Source organism: Canis lupus, chromosome 27 (assembly GCF_011100685.1).
Source record: "Canis lupus familiaris isolate Mischka breed German Shepherd chromosome 27, alternate assembly UU_Cfam_GSD_1.0, whole genome shotgun sequence".
In the NCBI taxonomy this organism is placed as follows: domain Eukaryota; kingdom Metazoa; phylum Chordata; class Mammalia; order Carnivora; family Canidae; genus Canis; species Canis lupus.
This window is the reverse complement of record NC_049248.1, coordinates 271,865-289,530: the sequence shown is the minus strand read 5'-3', so window position 1 is coordinate 289,530 and position 17,666 is coordinate 271,865. Positions and strand designations below refer to the sequence as shown.

Genomic DNA, 17,666 nt, shown 5'->3' with positions numbered 1-17,666 from the left:
AGGCGCCCACCTCAGTGTCTGTCACCCAGTCACCCCCACCCCCGCCAACCTCCCCTTCCACCACCCCTAGTTCGTTTTGATAGGGTCTTTTAAAAAATTATTTCAAATATGTTTGTTGGAATTCGAGTACACATTTCAACAGAGCTTATAATTTGATAGCATATTTATACACACACCTTTATCAATTTCCTATTGTTCTGTGGTCTACTCTTAATACTAAAACAATATTGATCTGTTATAGACGCAGATACATATTGAAGCTGCCAAGATGGTGTCTTTCACTGAAGAGGAATTTATCAAGACACTTGAATGGGGAAATTCATAAATGATCTACTTTATAATTAAAGTATACAGACTAAGGTCTGGGCAGCCCAGGTGGCTCAGCGATGTAGCGCCGCCTTTAGCCCAGGGCATGATCCTGGAGACCTGGGATCGAGTCCCATGTCGGGCTCCTTGCATGGAGCCTGCTTCTGCCTCTGCCTGTGTCTCTGCCTCTCTCTCTCTCTCATGAATAAATAAATAAAATCTTAAAAAAAAGTATACAGACTAAGGTCTGTATAACTATGTGACCCATATACATTTTATTTAAAGTTATAATGATTTATTTTTACTCTTTATAAGTAAGGAAGATAGTTGGTGAAAAGCAAATGAAATCAAAGCAACTCTGGAGAAATCCCTGTTTAGATTTAGGGGATACAGAATTGACATGTAATTATTAAAGGAAATATTTTGTAAAATAATAAGAATTTACTTTTGGTTCTTTCTTGTGACCCACCTGCCCTTTATGTTCTAGATATTCAGCTTTAGTTCATAAATGATAGTTTGTGTGATAGAAATTCTGTTAAGTTCTTATTGACAATAAAGCCCTTTGAAATTCCTCAGTCTTAACATTCTCTTTCTTTATAGTATAAAGAAAAAGATACTTTGGCCAAATATGGGAAGTAAGGTTCCTTTTTTTTTTTTTTTTTTTTTAGCATGTTGAGTTTCTTTTCTTTTTTTTTTTTTTTGTATATTTTTTTATTGGAGTTTGATTTGCCAACATATAGCATAACACCCAGTGCTCATCCCACCAAGTGTCCCCCCCCAGTGCCCATCACCCAGTCACCCCCACCCCCCGCCCACCTCCCTTTCTACCACCCCTAGTTCATTTCCCAGAGTTAGGTGTCTCTCATGTTCTGTTACCCTCTCTGATATTTCCCACTCATTTTCTCTCCTTTCCCCTTTATTCCAGGAGTAAGGTTCCTAAAACACAAATACTTATGGAGCTATAGTCTGAATGAAGATGCAGGAGAAGCTCTAAGCAGCACAAGTTGTATGGAGAAATTAGTTTCCTGGGTTTGGTCCATAATGTATTTTTATATATGGAGGTTGTGATGTGGTATGGAACTCAGATCTTCAAATTATCAGTACAAGAGTTTGACTAAAATCAATTTTGCAGCTAAAAATATTCTGTAATTTTTAAAATCAGAAAGCAAATATTTTCTTATAATTGTTTACAAATCATGAATTACAGAGATGCTTTTAGAAAATCCAAATAGATTACATTTCAGTGATAGTGAATCCATAAAACGAAAGTTATAGTGACATCTAGCGGTAAAAACAATCCATGTTTTACCAATTTTTTGTGTGTTTTTTTATTGGAGTTCGATTTGCCAACATATAGCATAACACCCAGTGCTCATCCCGTCAAGTGCCCCGCTCAGTGCAGGGAACCTGACGTGGGACTCGATCCCGGGTCTCCAGGATCATGCCCTGGGCCAAAGGCGGGGCTAAATTGCTGAGCTACCCAGGCTGCCACCAAATCTTGATGGTATCACTTGTCTTCACAAATTCCATTCCTTTTTCTAAATTCTTCACCAAGCATATTGATATCATTCTCTTTTTTATTTTTATTTATTTTATTTATTTTTTTTTCATTCTCTTTTTTAAATACCCCTGAAGGGAGATATCCTAGTAATTTTGTAGCATGTTCTCTAAGAAGTTTTAGTCTTCTTTAATAATTCCATTAATGCATCCTTGTCTTCTTTGCTACAACTGCAATTCTTCCAGTTCATGTTGTTTGTAAGGGACTGGTTGTGACGTTCTTCAGTGAGTTTTTTCACAGACCTCCTATGTTCTAGTTGCTTCATTCTTTATTTCTGAGCATTCATCAGTTCTATCTGATCATCCTCAGCAAGCTTAGCAAGCATAGCCTTTCAAAAAGTTTACTCTTCCTTTTTGGCAGCCTGGAGAACTAGTTCCTTCATGGCCATTTATTCTATAAAATTTTGCTTCAACTTCTTTTGCTTTCTCAATTTCTCTTCTGCTTTCTCTTTTAGTTTCATCTTATGTATTTCAGCTTGTTCTTTCTGGTATAATTCTTGTCTCACTTGTTCCAAATCTTCACGTTGCCACAGCATGTCTTCCAGTTTCTGAGTCAGCATATTCTGAAGCTGTAGCCTTTTTCCCTCGTTTTCTTGAACTTTTGCCATCCAATCTTCTTTCTTTCTTTTTTTAATTTATTTTTATTTATTTTTATTTTTTTAATTCTTGTTTATTTATGATAGTCATACACAGAGAGAGGCAGAGACACAGGCAGAGGGAGAAGCAGGCTCCATGCACCGGGAGCCCGACGTGGGATTTGATCCCGGGTCTCCAGGACCGCGCCCTGGGCCAAAGGCAGGCGCTAAACCGCGGCGCCATCCAGGGATCCCTCTTTTTTTTTTATTTTTTTATTTTTTTTAGATTTTATTTATTAATTCATGAGAGACAGACATAGGGAGAGAGAGGCAGAGACACAGGCAGAGGGAGAAGCGGGCCCCATGCAGGGAGCCCAATATGGGACTTGATCCCAGGTCTCCAGGATCAGGCCGTGGGCTGAAAGCAGCGCTAAACCGCTGAGCCACCCGGGCTGAGCCACCCGGGCTGCCCATCCGATCTTCTTCACTTTGTTGCTGCATGTTGGCAAATTCTATGATTTTTCTGTTTTTTTCTTCCATCTCATCACACTTCTTCCTTCTTCTTTCTGAAACTCTTCTATGTACCTTTGAGTTACATTCATTTTGTCTAACTTTTGTTGTCTTTCCAATTGATCTTCTTCATAGATTTTCCAAACAATTTCATCAATCATGAGTGTCTCTTTCAGGAACTGCTCATACACTTCCTGCTTTCTCTTTTCTTGTTCTTCAAGTTGTTTCTCTAAGGCCAGATAATACCGTGTTTTTACTTTATTTCTTTTGTCCTCTGCAGCAGTCTCTTCCTTTATTGTTCTCTTATGTTATTCCATCATGGTTTTGGCTATTTCAGCACACTGTTTCATTTGCTCATATTTAATGGTATCCTTCTCTGCAATCTGAGCTGCCCTTTCTTTATTCATGTAAGCTGCTTTTAATTTTTTCTTCAATTCTCTGAGCTTAATACTGTTTTCTCTTACTTGTCGCCTCATCTTTTTATCTGTTAGACTATCATGTTTTAGTTTTGCCAATTTCATAGCCAATTTTTCTTCTTGTTCAAGCTGGAGTTCCTCAGTCTTTTGTTTTCTTCTGCCTTTTGAATGGCCTCTTCCATATCCAACTCAAATTGTTCATTCTGTAATAATCTGAGGAATCTTTGTGCTCCACGCAGTCATTATTTTCATTCTGCATCACCTGGCCCCTGACATTATTCTATATCTTTCTTAGTGATTACAATTGTTTGCAGTGATTTATATCTACTGATTTCTGATGCCTTTCACTGAAGCTCAAAGTTTACCTTCTAGAAGCCATCCTGGCAGAGGAAAATTCCCCTCTCGGGCTCTAGTGGCCACCATCTCCCACTGCAAAAGCTGTGGTGGACCTCCTTTTTGGTAGGGTCTTTGTTTGGTTTTGAGGCCAGAGTAACACTGGCCTCAAAGAACAAGTTTGGAAGTTTTCTTTCCATTTCTATATTTTGAAATAGCCTCCATAGAATAGGTATTAGTTGTTCTTTAAATGTTTGGTGGAATTCCTTTGGGAAGCTATCTGGCCCTGGACTCTTGTTTCTTGGGAGGTTTTTGATGACTGCTTCAATTTCCTTGATGGTTATTGGTCTGTTCAGGTTGTCTATTTCTTCCTGTTTCAGTTTTGGTAATTTGTAGGTTTCCAAGAATGCATCCATTTCTTCCCATTCCTGCCTAATTTGTTGGCATATAGTTACTCATAATACGTTTAAAAAATTTTTGTATTTCCTTGGTGTTGGTTGTGATCTCTCCTCTTTCATTCGTGATTTTATTAATTTGAGTCTTTTTTTCTCTTTAATAAGTCTGGGTAGGGGTTTATCTATCTAATTAATTCTTTCAGTGAACCAGCTCCTACTTTCATTGATCTGTTCTACTGTTCTTCTGGTCTCTATTTCCTTGAGTTCTGCTCAATCTTTATTATCTCTCTTCTTCTGCTTGGTTGAGGCTTTATTTGCTGCGCCACCCAGGGATCCCCCAATAATGTATTATTATTTATGTGTTTCTTTACTTTGGTTATTAATTGGCTGATATGATTGGCTGCTCCCATATTAGGAGCGTAAATCTTTATAATTGTTAGGTGTTCTTGTTGGATAGACCCTGTAAGTATGATATAGTATCCTTCTTCATCTATTACTACAGTCTTTGATTTAAAAACTAATTTAGGGATCCCTGGATAGCTCGGTGGTTTAGCACCTGCCTTCGGCTCAGGGTGTGATCCTGAAGTCCCAGGATCAAGTCCCACATCGAGCTCCCTGCATGGAGCCCGCTTCTCCCAATGCCTGTGTCTCTGCCTCTCTCTCTCTCTCTCTCTCTCTCTCTCTCTCTCTCTCTGTCTCTCATGAATAAATAAATAAAATCTTTAAAAAAATAAAATAAAATAAAAACTAATTTATCTGATGTGAGGATTACTACCTCAGCTTTCTTTTGAGGTCCATTTGCATGGTAAATGGTTCTCCACTCCCTCATTTTCAGTCTGAAGGTGTCTTGAGGTCTAAAATGAGTTTTTTGAGATACCATAAAGATGAGTCTTGCTTTTTCATCCAATCTGATATCCTGTGTCTTTTGACCGGAGCATTTGGCCCATTCAAATTTATTGTAACTATTGAAAGATAGGAATTTAGAGCCATTGTATTACCTGTACAGTCCCTGTTTCTGCAGACTGTCTCTGTTTCTTTGGGCTCCCTCTTCACTTACAGGATCCCCCTTCATATTTCTTACAGAGCTGGGTTGGTAGTCACATATTCTTTCGGTTTCTGTCTGTCCTGAAAGCTCTTTTCTCTCCTTCCACTAGGAATGACAAACTTGCTGGTTAAAGTATTCTTTGCTCCATATTTTTCTCATTTAGTGCCCTGAATATATCATGCCAGCCCTTTCTGTCCTGACAGGTCTGTGAGGATAGGTCTTCTGTCAATCTAATATTTTTCCTCGTATATTAAGAGTCTCTTGTCTTGAGTTGCTTTCAGGATTTTCTCTTTATCTGAAATTTGCAAGCTTCACTATTATGTCTGGGTGTTGATCAATTTTTGTTGGTTTTGGGAGATGTCCTCTCTAGCTCTTGGAAGTGAATGCCTGTTTCCTTCTCCAGATTGGGGAAGTTCTCATCTGTGATTTGCTCAAATATACCTTCTGGTCCTCTTTCTCTCTGCAGCCTCAGGAATTCCAATAATATGGAATTATTATTGTTTTTCTAACTAACACATTTCTTGGAGCCTCTCTTCATGGACTCTTAGTTATTTTTCTCAGTTTCCTTCCTTTTCATCAACTTGTCCTCTAAGTCACTTATTCTCTCTTCTGCTTCATTTACCCTAGCTGTTAGAGCATCTAGCTTAGATTGCATTTCATAGGTTTTTAAAAATATTTCAGCCTGATTAGATCTCATTTCTGCACTAAGACATTCTCTAGAGTCTTATATGATTATTTTCAAGCCCAACTGGTAACTTTATAATTGTAATCCTGATTCCATATCCAACATTTTACTTGGTTTCATATCCATTAGATTTGTGGAAGAGAGTATTACCTCTGGTTTTTTCTTAAAATTGTGGTGAATTCTACCTTCTAGTCATTTTCTCCAGTGCAGAATGATGTACAAGTGAGCAGAGTCAAAAATATCAACCATCACCCAAGCAAAATGCACACTAGACAGTTCTGAAGATGGTAAGGACCAGAAAATAAAATAAAAAAATACAAGTAAAAAAAAAAAATACAAGTAAAAAGAAAAACAAATAAAAATGGGGGAAATAGTGGGGGAGAGAATATAATGTCACAGAGTGGACCAAAACAGTGATCCCCTTGATTGAGTGTATTTTGGTCCATTTGTTAGAAGGTACTAAATTCCAAAATTATAAAAAAAACCAAAACTTATATAGAAAGACAACACCACAAAAAAGAAAAGAAAGAGAAAAATGCAGGGAAGTGTGGAGAGAGAGAATATAATCTCACAGAGTGGACCAAAATGATCCAATTGGTTCTGAGTGTATTTTAGTCTGTTTGTTAGAAAGTACTAAATTCCAAAATTATATTAAAAAAGCAATATATACATATATATATATATAAAATTAAAATTGAATATGGTGAAAAGTTAGCCAGAAATGAATCTATGGGGGATCCCTGGGTGGCGCAGCGGTTTGGCGCCTGCCTTTGGCCCAGGGCGCGATCCTGGAGACCCGGGATCGAGTCCCACGTCGGGCTCCTGGTACGTGGAGCCTGCTTCTCCCTCTGCTTGTGTCTCTGCCTCATTCTCTCTCTCTCTCTGTGACTATCACAAATAAATAAAAATTAAAAAAAAAAGAAATGAATCTATGTATAACATGTAATTGTGAAATATCAAAGTTAAAAAAGAAGAAAACTTAAAACTGAAGAATTGATAATACACTAAACTGAGATGAGAGAAAAGAAAAAAATATTGGAAAATTTTAACCTGAAATATAAACACATCATAAGAGAGAAACCTTGATTTCTACATACTATTTTCCCTCAGTCCTGGAGTTTTCCAGCGAGGCTTTGTCAGTAAACTTGTTGTTTGCCTGTTCTTCCAGCTGGTCTTCTGGGGGAGGGGCTTACTGGGCTGATTCTCAGGTGTCTGTGCCTGGGTGGAGATGCCCCTGCCCCTTGCTAAGTGGCTGGGCTCAGTGTATGCAGTTTGCCATGTGAGGTCTTTGTTCCTGGAGTCTTTTGGACCTCTTTTTTTTTAAATAATAAATTTATTTTTTATTGGTGTTCAATTTGCCAACATACAGAATAACACCCAGTGCTCATCCCGTCAAGTGCCCCCCTCAGTGCCCGTCACCCAGTCACCCCCACCCCCCACCCTCCTCCCCTTCCACCACCCCTAGTTCGTTTCTTTTGGGCCTCTTTTGAAAGTGAAAGGAAAAAGAAAAAAAATGCCATGTGCCAAACTATAGACTCCTATCGTGTCCACCCACTCAGATCCTGGGGGAGGGGGCAGGCGGGGGACACTGATTTGTGCAATTTGCAGAGCCCTAGTGGGGCTTTTGCCTGCTTGTATGCACACCTTTCCCACCCCTCCCAGCGAAAGTGGAGGATCACCCTGCTTCTGTCCATTGCAGGGCTCTTGGATGGAAAGTGTTTACCCCTACAGTGTGTGCCGGCTCTGCCTCTCCCAGAGAAAGGTGCTGTGTTCCAGTCCTTTGTAGGGATCCAGCACAGAGAGTGGTCACCTGATCCCTTGGCAGTTAGTGGTTTATGGCACAAGAAGCTGAGCCTTCTCCCAGACTTACTGACCTAAACCCATTTCCTGCTCCAGTGCTTGGGAACTCTGCTGGCTCAGGCACCCCTGTTCTTTCTGTGGCTCCAGGGATATTGAGACCCACCCTGTCCAACCTGCAATTCTGCCCCACTTCACCACTGAGCACCTTTCAGGCAGGGAGATAACTCACAGGAGCAGATTTCTACAGGTCCTGATTTTGAGCTCCAGGGCTGCATCATTTTTCTGTGGCGGCTTACAATGGCTCCCTCCCCCACCGTTTGTCTTCTGATATATCCCCTCCATTTCTCTTCTCCTCAGTCCTACCTTGCAAAAAGTGGGCACTTTTATATTTGTAAAGTTTCAGCCATTCTTTTCTTATATCTCAGGTTGAATTCATGTGTTCATGATGGCTTGATAGTTATCTAGCTAAATTGAGGGGACTAGCTGAAATGAGGACCCCTACAATTCCACCATCTTGGCTCCTCTCTATTATATGTTGTTTAATGTGTGCTCACTTTTATTTACTTGGTATACTGCTTGGCAGTCTTTCTTCACCTCATTTCCACCTGGATATTCTTTACATATTCCACTAGGGGACAGTGCCTACATACCCAAACTTAGTTTGGCTTAATTTTTTCCACTAGAACACACTACATTAAGAGCTTTGTGAACAGCACATCTGCCTTTCAGGACTCCTCATCATAATCAACTAAAACTCAGTGTTGTTGGGGAAAGTACACAAAGTGACTTGTCATAAGTTCAGATTTGTCATCAGTTGTGTTAATTCTGCCTTAACTGCTTGAGCTGTGGTATAAATTCTGTGCAGAGGGAATGATTCTTTCAGGCCTGTGTTAGACCATGTCTTCCTCAGACCATTAGCCTTGACTCCAAGTTCCAATTAATTACTTAATTAATAATAAAACCTTTAGGAAGCCTCCTCACCCCCAAACAAGACTGTTGCTAGCAATAACATGCTCTCCACTGGTCTCATCTGTCTTCCTCCCCATCACAGGACAGTCACATCTGATCCTTGCAGTTTTCATTATTTATCTAAAAAACTTTATCATACACATATACATTGATTCCTAAACAACATAGTTTGAATATATTTTGAGTTTGAATATATTTTGACTCCTTGAATTTGAATATATTTTGACTTATTATGTTTCTAAGAGTCACCATATTATGACATGTACTGTAGTTCATTCATATGCAACTGATGAATATTATTTCATTGTATAACTTTATTACAGCATTGAATTGAAAGCTTGGATTTTTCCCCCCATGTTTTTAAAAAATATTTATTTATTCATGAGGAAGAGAGAGAGAGAGGCAGAGACATAGGCAGAGGGAGAAGTGGGCTCCATGCAGGGAGCCTGACGTGGGACTCGATCCCAGGTCTCTAGGATCAGGCCCTGGGCTGAAGGCAGTGCTAAACCGCTGAGCCACCAGGGCTGCCCTCCCCCATGTTTTTGCTATTATAAACAGTACTGCTAAGAACTTTCTTTTATATGTCTGCAGGGACATGTAAGAATTTATTTTTTTTATTTTTATTTTTTATTTATTTTTTTCATGTAAGAATTTCTTTTGGAATTTTTTGGTTGAAGTTAAGTGAATGTTTAACCTTAGAAGATGATACCAAATTGTTTTCCCACGTGATTGTACCATTTTGCATGCCTTCCCTGATAGTATATAAACGATCCTATTTATTCACATCCTCTCCAACACTTGGTTCAGTCAGAATTCTTCATTGTTGCCAATTGAATAGTATAAAATGGTATCTCATTGTGGTCGTGATTTGCGTTTCCCTGACTACTAGTGGCCAGTTACTTTTTATAAAAATTAAAATTTTGGAATTTTTACATTTTATTCTAATCCTGGTTTGGATTTACTTATGCAAATCTGCTTATATGATCCTTTGTACACTTTTCCCCATATTCTCTTCTCCAACCACTGATCTTTGTATATCACCTGCTTTGCCTCAGGATGCCCCTTATTTCAAACTATACCCTTTCTTCTTTAATAAACCTAATTCAAGACTCACTTTTTTCCAGAAAGCCTGTCCTTGTAAACATCGGTGAACTTAGGTTATTTCATTTAACCCTTGGGTTCTGATGGGTTGCTCACACCCACTGGTTGGTGTATAAACTGGTACAAGGTATTTAGCAACATATATTAAGAATCTCAAACATTGTATACTTCAACCTTGTAATTACATTGCTTTTTAAAATTTAAATTCAATTATCATTAGTTTCAGATGTAGTGTTCAATAATTTATTAGTTGTGTATAACACCCAGTGCTCATCACACACATGCCCTTGAGGGTTAATACCCATTACCCAATTATCCTATTGTAATTAAATTTCTAAAGATTTTTATTTATTTATTCATGAGAGACAGAAAGAGGCAGAGACACAGGCAGAGTGAGAAGCAGGCTCCATGTAGGGAGCCCAATGTGGGACTCGATCCTGGGACTCCAAGATCACACCTCGGGCCAAAGGCAGGTGCCAAACGGCTGAGCCACCCAGGAATCCCCTATAATTACATTTCTAAGCATCTGTCCTAAACCTTGATAAAATGTCTGGTTGTTTCTGATGATCAGAATAGTTAGAGGGCTGCAGATTTACTTGCATGGAAAGAGGGGAACAAATAAGGAAATCTTGCATGTATGCCCCTGGGTAGACACGTAGAGAAGACAGGATAGTTTATGCTTCCCAACTTAGACCTGGGCACAGAACTGAAAGCTCTGGACAGAGAGCAGCTGCAGGCAGAGGGTGAAGCCCTTTCAGAAGGAATTTGGTGAAATCGAAGGGCACAGGGCAGTGGGAGGACCTGGGCATGTATCCCACTTCCACATCAAGCCCCTACTTGGAAATAGGAAGGAACCTTAATTCACTGATTGTTTTACCTTGCATTGCCTTGCAGGTATAGTGGAAATTCGGGAGTGGGCAGAGGTAGGGTACAGTGGTTGTCACCTTGTTCCAAAACACATAAGAGACTCCTCTTAAGATTCCAAAATATGCCTGGGAGCATTTATGGGTGGTTGAAGTCTGTGTTGTCAGGAGAAAGTAAAAGAGTAGGGGGGAATTTGGGTTACGTGGTTAATATGACCTCATTTATAGCTAAGTTTTGTTGTGTTAGTTTGCATGAAAAAACATCAAATAGGTAGAAAAAAGTTTCATGCCTAAAAATGTTCACCAAAGTGTATTTGTTATAATTGTAAAATATTGAAAAAGAACCAGAATACTCCACAATGTTTTATTGTTGTATCAGTCATCAAAAGGTATTTATGAAGAGCTTGGGAAAATTCATGTTATAATGTGAAATGAGAAAAAAAGTAAAATATCAGCCATGTAAAACATATTTAGGAAAAAGGACACCTAGGGGGCTCAGTTGGTTAAACATCCAACTCTTGATTTCGGCTCAGGTCACAGTCTCAGTGTCATGAGATCAAGCCCCGAGTGGGATTCTGTGCTGAATGTGGAGCCTGCTTGGGATTCTGTCTCCCTCTCCCTGTATTCCTCACCTGTTCTCTCTCTCACACACACACACAAAAATACATAAGAAAAAAGACTTGGTGCATACCAAGTAGTAGTTATCCTCAGATCCTAGGATAATGAATGATGTAAGTTTTCTTCATTTTATGTTTCTGAATTTTACAAATATTCTTTATAAGTTAGCATTATCTGAAAAATAACAACCTTAAAAATTGTAATAAAAATTAATATATATATATGTATATTTCTTTCCTTGGTGGAAAACCTTATATATGTATAAGGGGACTGTCTTCTCTAGGAACAACAGTGATTTCTCTCTGCAGCTGCCATGGTAATTCTCCAGAATACATAATTCAGTGGGACACATTTGAATGCTTCCACTTGAATTAAAATGAGTATCTAGAGGGGATCAGAAGCTTCGGGTTTGGAAGGTAAACAACAGATCTCAGCCTCCACCCATCATTCAGTTCTTTTCTACACTCTCTTTCAAGGGCTTGCCTAGCCTCTGCTTACATACAAATTACTGCTTCTGGAGTTGGCTTGCCAGCTGTGAGAAAGTTCTTTATTTTGAAATGAAATCTATTTCTTTTTTTAAAATTTTTTATTTTATTTTATTTTATTTATTTATGATAGGCACACAGTGAGAGAGAGAGAGAGAGGCAGAGACACAGGCAGAGGGAGAAGCAGGCTCCATGCACTGGGAGCCCGACGTGGGTTTCAATCCCGGGTCTCCAGGATCGCGCCCTGGGCCAAAGGCAGGCGCTAAACCTCTGCGCCACCCAGGGATCCCTGAAATCTATTTCTTAATAGTTTTCATACATCAGGTCATTTGACCTCCCCCACCCTCATGCCCCAAAGACAAGAAATATAATTAAATCTAATCGTGTCTCTTCCACATGATAGTATTTTCGATATTTGAAAACAGTTCTTTGTTCCATATAGATCCTTATTCATGTATGTGTTCATTCGTTCATTATTCATTCACTCATTCAGTGGTTATTTATTGAATTCCCACTATGCTCTGTGCAAAGTGTAATGGTAGCAATTGAAGATACACATTCCCTGCCTTCCAGATGTTCACAGTTTAGGGTCTCAGGTCAGATGCTGAAACTCTGAGATGTGTATGCAGGAGGTTTACTGGGGAGTACCCTTGGGAACAACAATTTGGAGAGGTGAGAAAAGCAGGGATGGGCAGAGGGAGGAGTTGTCCTGGCAGATACTTGCATCAGAGGCCTTAGCTGATCTTAAGGGGCTGGATGGCCCCTCAGAGCTATATCACCTTGAGGCAAGGTGATAAGACTTTTATACTCTCTATTGTCCAGTCACAGGATAGGGATACATTTCTTCTCAAGGGTAAATTACTGGACAGGGATTCAGTGGGGAGCTGTCAACCAGTGCTGCCTGAGAAATCATGTCTGCCCTGCAGGAAGAGTCTGAGTGGTGCACCACTCTCCAGTACTCCTCCAGCTATGGAGACATAGCTGTTCCCCACAGTAGAATATGGCAAACCAATTATTTGAAGAGCTCTGAGTACAAAGTGCACGGACACATAGACAATGTGGAGGCTCAGCTGAGGAGCCAGGACAGGTTTCCCAGGAAGTCAAGGGTATGGTTAGCAAGGAGAATGCCTGTGAGCAAACCTTTAAGTGGTAGAATTGACAGTCCTTAATGATTGGGCCTGGGGGTGAGAAGAAAAGAGATACCCAGGTTTCTGGTCTGGACCCCCTTGGTGAATGTTGTGCTATTTGCCAGAGTAGAGAACCTACGGGAAAAAGCATATGGCTGTCTGCTCTGAAGAAGAAAAAAAACGGAAACATGTGGGAGAGGTAAGGAATGTATAGTTTAGTTTTCAGTTTTAACCCTAGAGTTTTATAAGCCGAACATTTCTTTCCCTTTAAGATTTATCTTTTTGTTTTTTAATTTTATTGGTTAACATACAGTGCAATATTGGTTTCTTGGAATAGAATTCAGTGATTCATCACTTACATATAACACCCAGTGCTCATCACAAGTGCCCTATTTATTTATTTTTAAATTTTTACTTAAATTCAATTTAATTTATTTTTATTTAAATTCAATATACTTAACATATAGTATATTATTAGTTTCAGAGTAGAATTCAGTGATTCATCAGTTGCATATAACACCCAGTGCTCATTCTTTTTGTAATTTTTATTTATTTTTATTATTTTATTATTTTTTAATTGGAGTTCAATTTGCCAGCATATAGCATATCACCCAGTGCTCATCCTTTCAAGTGCTCCCCTCAGTGCCTGTCACCCAGTCACCCCAACCCCCCCGCCCACCTCCCTTTCCACTACCCTTTGGTCATTTCCCAGAGTTAGGAGTCTCTCATGTTCTGTCATCCTCCCAGTGCTCATTCCATCACGTGCTTCCTTCATGCTTATCACCCAGTTACCCCATCTCCTTAACCCCCTCCCCTCCAGCAACCTTCAATGTGTTTCCTGTAGTTAAGAATCTTTTATGTTTGCCCTTTCTGTTTCTAACTTATTTTTCCTTCCCTTCCCCTATGTTTTGTTTCTTAAATTCCACATATGATACATATTTGTCTTTATCGGACAGATAAAACCCTCTAGTTCCATCCACGGCATTGCAGGTAAGTGCCTTGTTTAATGCCTATCCCCCCATCTAGCCCATCCTCCACAAACCTCCCTCCATCAACCCTCAGATTGATCCTTTTTTTTAAAAAGATTTTACTTATGTATTCATGAGAGACAGAGAGAGAGAGAGAGAGAGAGGCAGAGACATAGGCAGAGGGAGAAGCAGGCTCCCCGCAGGAAACCCGATGTGGGACCTGATCCCAGGACCCTGGGATGATGCCCCGAGGTAAAGGCAGAGATGCTCAACCGCTGAGCCACCCAGGTGTCCCTGAAGGAGACTTTTTGAAATGGAATTTTATGCATTGTCTGGACAGACTGAGATTGGGAGAAGTGAGTTTTACAAGTACACTGGTATAACATTGAGATTTAGCTCTTCTCTCTTAAAATGCCAAAGTTTTCTTGCATTGGTAGTCTACTCTTGAGAAGAGATTGTGAGCAGAGAAGAAAAGACAATATTTTTATTCCTTTACCTGCCCAGAACAGCAAGGTTTTTATATTCATTTTTATCTGGTCTTTATCTACGTAAGAGAGTGAGAACTTCTCAATAGTAAAGGAGCTACATTTGGTGACAACTCTATAATATCCTGTAGAATCTCCTAGGGCCAACTTGGCGAAGCAGATACTGATGTTTTCAGTTTTGTAATGATCCATGATCCTTTGTAGGCACGTGTCTTGAAACCTTCTGAGGTGTTGGTTGGTTGGTTGGTTGGTTGGTTGGTTGGTTGGTTTGGCTGGCTGGCTGGCTGGCTGGCTGTTTGCTTGTTCGTTCATTCATTCATTGATTTTCAGCAGATTCCCAGAAAGTCAAGTTCTAACTACATATATTAGTCAATAGACCCTCAGTTTGTTCTTTATTGGTAAGAGTCACTTATGGCTTGTTCCCCTCTCTCCTTTTTTTCCCTCTGTCCCCTTCCCATATGTTCATCTATTTTCTTTCTTAAATTCCACACGAGTGAGATCATACATTTTTGTCTTTCTCTGAATGACTTATTTCACTTAGCATAATATGTTTTGCCTCCATCCACGTGACTTGTCTCTTTGGAATCAGAACTGATCACATGGATATGCTTTCCTTCTCCCTTATTCTTACCTAGCTGTGGTGTGTTTTCACAGAGCTCCCACCAAAGCTGACTCAGGTGAACTCTTCCTGGAAGTGTGCAGTCCTGAAGACAAGCCGGGCAGCCAGTAGCCTGGGGATTTTGGAGTGATCACTAATGGGTCAGGTGTTGGGGTTCCTGAGGTAACTTGCCAGTGCATCCTGGCTGAGTCTCAGCATTTCTCAGCAGAACCCACTGAAAATAAGGAAGAGAACAATATGAAGAGGAAGAAGGAGCAGCGAAGGGAGTGCCTCAGCGCCTGGGACTGTCCTCATGGTCATTAGATCCCTCACATTTTTCTCTTTTTGGCTGTATAGAAATACTTTGCTCACCTACTGTATTCTGAACCAGTAGAGCTTTGTGGTTAATGACTCCTGATTTCATGTGCCTCCATTTCTGCATCTGTAAAGTGGGCATAATCCTAGTACTGAGTACATAAGGTTGTTGGGAGGGGTAAATGAAATAATCTGTGGAAAGTGCCTCAAATTAATGCTTGGCATATAGTGGCACTCAGCATTAGTTCCTGCCTTTACTGTTGCACCTGTGTGCTAGTGTGTCTAGAGGTTCTTCTGCTGATTCAGGAGCCAAAATCTGTGAATATTTACTGTCCCTGGATTTTTTTTTATCTTAATACCCTATCTCATATACACAAAAATCCTTTCCTCAGGAACTCTGAGTTTAGTGGTTTTACCTCCCTCTTAAATTACTCACTTTGTGAGGTCAGATGACCCCAAGTTGGGTTGGGAAAGGAGACTTCAGAGAAATGCTATCTTTTGGTTTTCTCACATCTTCATAAATTCCTTTTGGCTTCCAGCCTCTGGAGGTGAGCTTAGATTAGTGAATCTCTCCCAGAGTTTTCTTCCCCTGATATTTTTCAACTGGTGGGGACTAGGTAGGATCCTGTTCACTGGAGTCTGAACTCTAGTTCAGACTAGAGTCATATATGCCCATTCTGACTCAACTCTATAAGGAACAGCTTGAGTGGGAGGAACTCATAATGCTCCCAGTTATACTTTCTGTAGTTTCTTTCTTTCTCTTTGCTTTTATAACAATTGCTTGTACTATTCATTTGACATTGCATAATACTTTCTTGTGACAGCTCTCTTTTCCTAATGAACTATCAAAAGTTTTACTACTAGTTTGCTTTTCAGAGTCCCATGCTTTATCCCTCCTCTCCAATTTGGTTGCAAGCTCTTTAGTGAAGTCTTTGTACCTCTGAGAGAATTTTGTGGGATTTCATGTCCTTGTTAGATCTTAGAAAGACATTTGATTTTTGTTAAATTGCTTAGCTTGATCTTGTCCTCAGTATTTTTTTCTCTTTTCTATATAGGCCCTGTTGGTTTACACAACATTGGACAGACCTGCTGTCTTAACTCCTTGATTCAGATATTAATTATGAATGTGGGATTCACCAAGATATTGAAGAGGTAAGACTATTATTCAGGCTGATAAGCATATATATTACTGTACATTTTCACATATATAATTTTTAAGAGATTTTATTTATTCATGAGAGACACAGAGAGAGAGAGAGAGAGAGGCAGAGACATAGGCAGTGAGAGAAGCAAGCTCCATGCAGGGAGCCTGATGTGGGACTCGATCCTGGGTCTCCAGGATCACACCCTAAACCTAAGGCAGGTGCTAAATCGCTGAGTCACCCAGGGATCCCCCACATATATAATCTTTCGCAGTGACTTGTACTTTTTTTATATAAATTTATTTTTTTGGTGTTTAATTTTCCAACATACAGAATAATACCCAGTGCTCATCCCATCAAGTGCCCCCCTCAGTGCCCGCCACCCAGTCACCCCCACGCCACCCCCACCTCCCCTTCTACCACCCCTAGTTCGTTTCCCAGAGTTAGGAGTCTCTCATGTTCTGTCTCCCTTTCTGATATTTCCCACTAATTTTTCTCCTTTCCCCTTTATTCCCTTTCACTATTTTTTATATTCCCCAAATGAATAGACCATATAATGTTTGTCCTTCTCCGATTGACTTATTTCACTCAGCATAATACCCTCCAGTTCCATCCACGTTGAAGCAAATGGTGGGTATTTGTCATTTCTAATGGCTGAGTAATATTCCATTGTATACATAAACCACATCTTCTTTATCCATTCATCTTTAGATGGACACCGAGGCTCCTTCCACAGTTTGGCTGTTGTGGACATTGCTGCTATAAACATCGGGGTGCAGGTGTCCTGGCGTTTCTTTGCATCTGTATCTTTGGGGTAAATCCCCAACAGTGCAATTGCTGGGTCGTAGGGCAGATCTATTTTTGACTCTTTGAGGAACCTCCACACAGTTTTCCAGAGTGGCTGCCCCAGTTCACATTCCCAGCAACAGTGCAAGAGGGTTCCCCTTTCTCCACATCCTCTCCAACATTTGTGGTTTCCTGCCTTGTTAATTTGCCCCATTCTCACTGGTGTGAGGTGGTATCTCATTGTGGTTTGGATTTGTATTTCCCTGATGGCAAGGGATGCGGAGCATTTTCTCATGTGCGTGTTGGCCATGTCTATGTCTTCCTCTGGGAGATTTCTGTTCATGTCTTTTGCCCATTTCATGATTGGATTGTTTGTTTCTTTGGTGTTGAGTTTAATCAGTTCTTTATAGATTTTGGAAACTAGCCCTTTATCTGATCGGTCATTTGGAAATATCTTCTCCCATTCTGTAGGTTGTCTTTGAGTTTTGTTGACTGTATCCTTTGCTGTACAAAAGCTTCTTATCTTGATGAAGTCCCAATAGTTCATTTTTGCTTTTGTTTCTTTTGTATTTGTGGATGTATCTTGC

General features: G+C 39.9%; 1 protein-coding gene and 1 pseudogene across 7 annotated transcripts in view; one reads left to right on the top strand and one right to left on the bottom strand.

Annotated features, from left to right (window-relative positions):
• Window positions 1–17,666, top strand: part of USP18 (ubiquitin specific peptidase 18) — a 75,731-nt gene that overhangs the window by 10,030 nt on the left and 48,035 nt on the right. For 4 of the 7 annotated variants that reach the window (XM_038576201.1, XM_038576200.1, XM_038576195.1 and 1 more), the window contains exons 2-3: window positions 14,893–15,152; window positions 16,207–16,303. In XM_038576201.1, the coding sequence (XP_038432129.1) occupies window positions 15,095–15,152; window positions 16,207–16,303 (155 nt within the window). In that variant the 5' untranslated portion in view covers window positions 14,893–15,094. Of the gene's footprint in view, window positions 1–14,892; window positions 15,153–16,206; window positions 16,304–17,666 lie in introns of those variants that run through there. The other 3 variants (XM_038576196.1, XM_038576199.1, XM_038576198.1) reach the window with 3 other exon arrangements.
• LOC100683814 lies at window positions 1,814–3,743 on the bottom strand (annotated as a pseudogene).